The sequence below is a fragment of the Miscanthus floridulus genome, chromosome 14, assembly GCF_019320115.1.
Source record: "Miscanthus floridulus cultivar M001 chromosome 14, ASM1932011v1, whole genome shotgun sequence".
In the NCBI taxonomy this organism is placed as follows: Eukaryota; Viridiplantae; Streptophyta; class Magnoliopsida; order Poales; family Poaceae; genus Miscanthus; species Miscanthus floridulus.
Genome location: NC_089593.1, coordinates 66,094,979 through 66,099,383, shown reverse-complemented (window position 1 = coordinate 66,099,383; position 4,405 = coordinate 66,094,979). Strand labels below are relative to the sequence as shown.

Below are 4,405 nucleotides of genomic sequence, written 5' to 3'. Positions count from 1 at the left end.
AATTTCCAAGATATAAAAGAGTTATTCGGTGATGGTTTCTGCGACTGATAAGCCGACTGATCCTGATTTATTACGAAAGAATTTCGTAAAAAAAAAATTATACCATGACTAATAAGCGGTTCAAGCGAACGGGGCGAAATGACGCGCAGTTCGTACTTACACGTATACCACATTTGTTTAGCATAGTCATATGCTAATACCTAAACCTTACCACCACAGTTACTCTAAAGATTTTTTTTTAAAAAAGAAATAGACGGCCATGGCCACCTTTAGTCTATACTGACATTTCCAACCAAAGATTTTATATTTTCTCTATTGTACAATTATATGTGTACTAGTGCTTTTTTAGAAAATAAATTGTTTATAATTATATATATTCTATTATCATTATAGAGATGTCAAAAGCTATATAGTTATCTAAAAACAACAACTTACTTGACTTGATGACAAGGTATTAATATAATTTCATATGAATTGTTTGTATAAAAGTCCTCAAAGGAATATTTTTCATAATTTCTTATACTTTAGGAAATATATATTTGTCAAGCAAACTAAGTGGTTACTTAGATTATACTATATCGTAATGGCAGTATGAGTAATTTGGATGCAAATTTAGAGGGTATATGTATATTTAAGATTATATATATGATAATGTAGGTGGTTTCGATGCATATTTGAGGGGCTACTCTATGTTGTACAGGTGGGTATTTTCTTTTAGAAAACAATACGTAGTGGTCGTTATTATCAATGTGACTATAGCATAATGAATCAATGGCCATACTTTTCAAACAATTGCGAGAATTTTTCTAAAATTTATCTTTCTAGGACATCTCTCGTTAGGACTAATATGAGACTTTATTGGAACCTCAATTAGTAATAGAGATACTAGTATGAGTATTTTCATTTGTTCAAGAAAAAAGACAGGCCTAAACAACGAAATCTAAAGTGAATGTAGCTCAACTAGTTAGGTTTGCTGTGGTGGAACCTGCCTATTTGGGCTTGTGTGTCCTAACTTGACATGCATATTTATATTCTTTTTCCTTGATTTATTTCACTATAGATTTTGTGGCACTATTCCTTCATTGGTTTGTGATGTACCTGTCGACAACAAGGCGCATGTCATGACTTTTAGTCTCGAGATTTGCTCGCCTAGTCTTTCAGATATGCCTAGTCTTTCAGATATGCTTATAGTGGTAGGGGTGTGTGCGTGTGTTTGTATGGGTAAGTGTGCATACATTTATATCATCATCTGCATCTATACCTTTATCTGTGAAAAAAAAACTTAGCTGTTAGTAATATATATGCACACATATTTTTTACTCTCTCCCTCCCGAGAATGATACAATTCTTGGTTCCTACCATGTCAATCTATCTCAAATTTGATCAAATGCATATAAAAAACTAGTATGGATTATGATATCTCAAATTTGATCAAATGCATATAAAAAACTAGTATGGATTATGATATCAAATAATTAAATTAGATTCACTATGAAATATATTTTATATCGTATATATTTTAAAACCCTAAATATTAATAATGACCCTGTTCGCTTGAACTTATCGACCGTGGTATAATATTTTTCTCTCACAATAAATCAGCGAACAATATTTTTAGCGAAGCAAACAGGGCCAATATTTTCTATATACTAAGTTAAACCCAGTGAAATTGACTAAATCTAAACTCAGAGTTGTATATTTTTGGAAGGGAGTTTACTGAGTTACTAGTATTCGCTGCCGTGCTATATACGGAGTATAGCACAGACCGATGGTGCCGTGAGACATGACATGCGTACCAAAACACCCAACACATAAAAATTAAGGAACTGCCTTTAGGCCCTGTTTCGTTTATCTTATAATTCATATTTTTCAGCTTGTTTTTTAGTTTAAATAGTGTTTTTCTCTCGTAACAAATCAACCGGAACAGTGTAGTGTTTCGGCTTGTTTTAGGCTCTGTTCGTTTATCTTATAATCCGTACTTTTCAGCTTGTTTTTTAAATTAAAATAGTATTTTTCTCTCGCAACAAATCAGCCGGAACCGTGTTTCGTCTCATTGGTAACAGTACGTTTTATGGAACCTATACAAAAAGCAAAGCTAGTATAAATTACAATATATAGTACCGCTGGAAATACAGTCGAAAACAGGAAGCCATGAGACAAACCAAACGGTTGAGAATTGACACGAAGGAAGCATGCACACGTCATCCATTCCCGCCTATGACTATATGACTACGAGCCGTCCGGCGAGAAAACGAGGGCTCCACCCGGATGCCGTCGTTTTCTGATCGGACGGCCCAGACATGCCTGTGCCCCACCGTCCCTACACGCCCGTCAAACACCAAACCAAACCGAAACGACGAGAGGAGATTTTTGTTGAAAAGGTGATGGATGAGACGGAGCCGAGCCGAGTGCCCAAGCGCAGTGGCGGCAGTGGGAGTGGGTGAGAGCTGGAGCCCGCCCGAGCTGCTCTGCTGGCTGGCTGCAGGAAGCGACACCACGCGGTCTGGGCACACGTCCTCCCGCCATTAAAACCGCGGCAGGGCCTCGCATTTATCGCGCCATTACTGCCCGCTCCCGTCTCCACGCAGGCCCCCAGGCCCACCACCACGAGGGGATCGGAGGGGACGACCGGAGCGAACCGAGATCCGCACACCGCCTCAGCGGCTGAGCCGGTCCGGCGAGAGCAGCGCCTCGGGGTCGCCGCACCGGAGCCGGCTGGACGCGGCGGCCGCGCGGCTGCTCCGCCTCGCCGCGGCCAGGATCGAGGGGGGCTCCGACGCCAGCGACATGAAGAACCCGCTCCCGCCGCCGCGGAACCGCCGGGAGAACGGGGACGGCTTGCACGCCGCGCCGCCGCCGCCGGCGCGGTACGACCGGAAGGAGAAGACGCGGGCGGCCGCGGATCCGCCCGCGCCGCCGCCGCCGAACGGGGACGGCCAGCGCTTGCTCCAGAAGCCGCGGCCCCGGGAGGTGGTCCCGCCGTCGGTCGCGGCGCCTGCGGCGAAAGCGGACACGCGGTACCGCCACGGAGGCGACGCCGCCTCCACCATGGCAAGGCTGCGCTCGAAGCCGAGCGAGTAGGAGCGCTTCAGCAGGAAGTCCCTGGCGCCGGCGGCCGCCGCGAGCTGCTGCTGCTGGTCCGGGCTGGCCGGCGCGATCTCCGCCTGCTGCTGCTCTGCCGGCTGAGCAGCAGGCGGCACCGGGTGGAAGAAGAGGAGGTCGTCGAGGCTGGGCCGCACCCGGCGCGCGGCGGCGCGGTGCAGCGGCGACGGCACGGGCGGCGGCAGCGCGACGGCGGCGCGGCAGAGCGGGCAGGACGCGTGCGCGCGGAGCCACACGTCGATGCAGTCGGCGTGGAACGCGTGCGCGCACAGCGGCAGCGCGCGGAGCTCGTCGCCGTCCGCGAACTCCAGCAGGCACACCGCGCACTCCCTGGACGCGCCGGAGCCCCGCGCCGACGCCGACGACGAGCCGGCGCCGCCGGTGCCGGCCAGGTACTGCGCCGACGGCAGCGACTTGATGGCGGCGTCGTCCAGGCCGTAGTAGGGCGAGAAGGTGTGGTAGTAGTTGTCGTACGTGGTGAAGGACGCGAAGGAGTCGTCCCCGCCGCCGCGCGCCGAGGGGGACCCCGCCGGGATCATCAGCAGCCGGAGGCGGCGGCGCCGCCGCCACCGCCGCCGCGCCGCGCGGAACACGCGGCTCACCAGCCGCGCGTACAGCACCACCAGCAGCGCCGCGCCCACCACCGCCAGCATCGCGATGAGCGGCGGGCTCAGGCTCGATCCGGCGCCGCCACCGCCGCGCCTGCCGCCCGCGAACGCCCTCACCGCAGATGGCTCAGGCGCCGGGCCTGGGACCAGCGACGCCAACGCCGGGTAGGGAGAAGGCGGCGAGCTGACGGCGGCGCCAGAAGGCGAGGCGGCGGCGGACGGAGCAGGCGCCGGCGCAGCAGGGGACGGCCGCCGCCGCCTGGGCGGCGCGCGCATGGCGGTCGTGGCTGGCGCTGTCGTCCTCTGGGCTCTGGCTGGGCGGGTCAGGATCAGTGCTCGAGTGCGATGCGGTGCACCGGGGGGGCTTTGCGAGCGGCCACGCACCGGCACCACTCACCTCTCCCGCCCGCTAGCGTACAGCGGGGTTGGTGCGCTGATTTATTATGGAATGCCGATTTCATTTACTCCCATTCCACCGGTGCAGGGCACCATTGGATTTGGATCTCTCAGTTTTTTTTCCCACTCCCTTGCAGAGGTAACTCTGGTAGGAGTATCATCCATAGGGCATCAAATTATTCGAATTGCAAATGTGAAGCTACTACGGAATTCATCTCTAGACTAGATTACATATGAAAGAACTAGGAATAAAAAATAAATAATATTCTATCTAATAATATAGAAAAAGAAACAGTATT

The 4,405-nt window shown here is 51.0% G+C and overlaps 1 protein-coding gene across 1 annotated transcript; it reads right to left on the bottom strand.

Moving 5' to 3' along the window:
- Positions 1-2,060: 2,060 nt before the first annotated feature.
- On the bottom strand, positions 2,061-4,127 carry LOC136504397 (RING-H2 finger protein ATL65-like). Its single transcript, XM_066499315.1, has one exon. It carries the CDS (start codon positions 3,984-3,986, stop codon positions 2,658-2,660), a length of 1,329 nt encoding a protein of 442 aa, XP_066355412.1. The 5' UTR covers positions 3,987-4,127; the 3' UTR covers positions 2,061-2,657.
- Positions 4,128-4,405: the final 278 nt, after the last annotated feature.

Bases quoted from the DNA above. Each gene is read 5' to 3' on its own strand.
- LOC136504397 (XM_066499315.1), bottom strand. From the start codon at position 3,986: ATGCGCGCGCCGCCCAGGCGGCGGCGGCCGTCCCCTGCTGCGCCGGCG.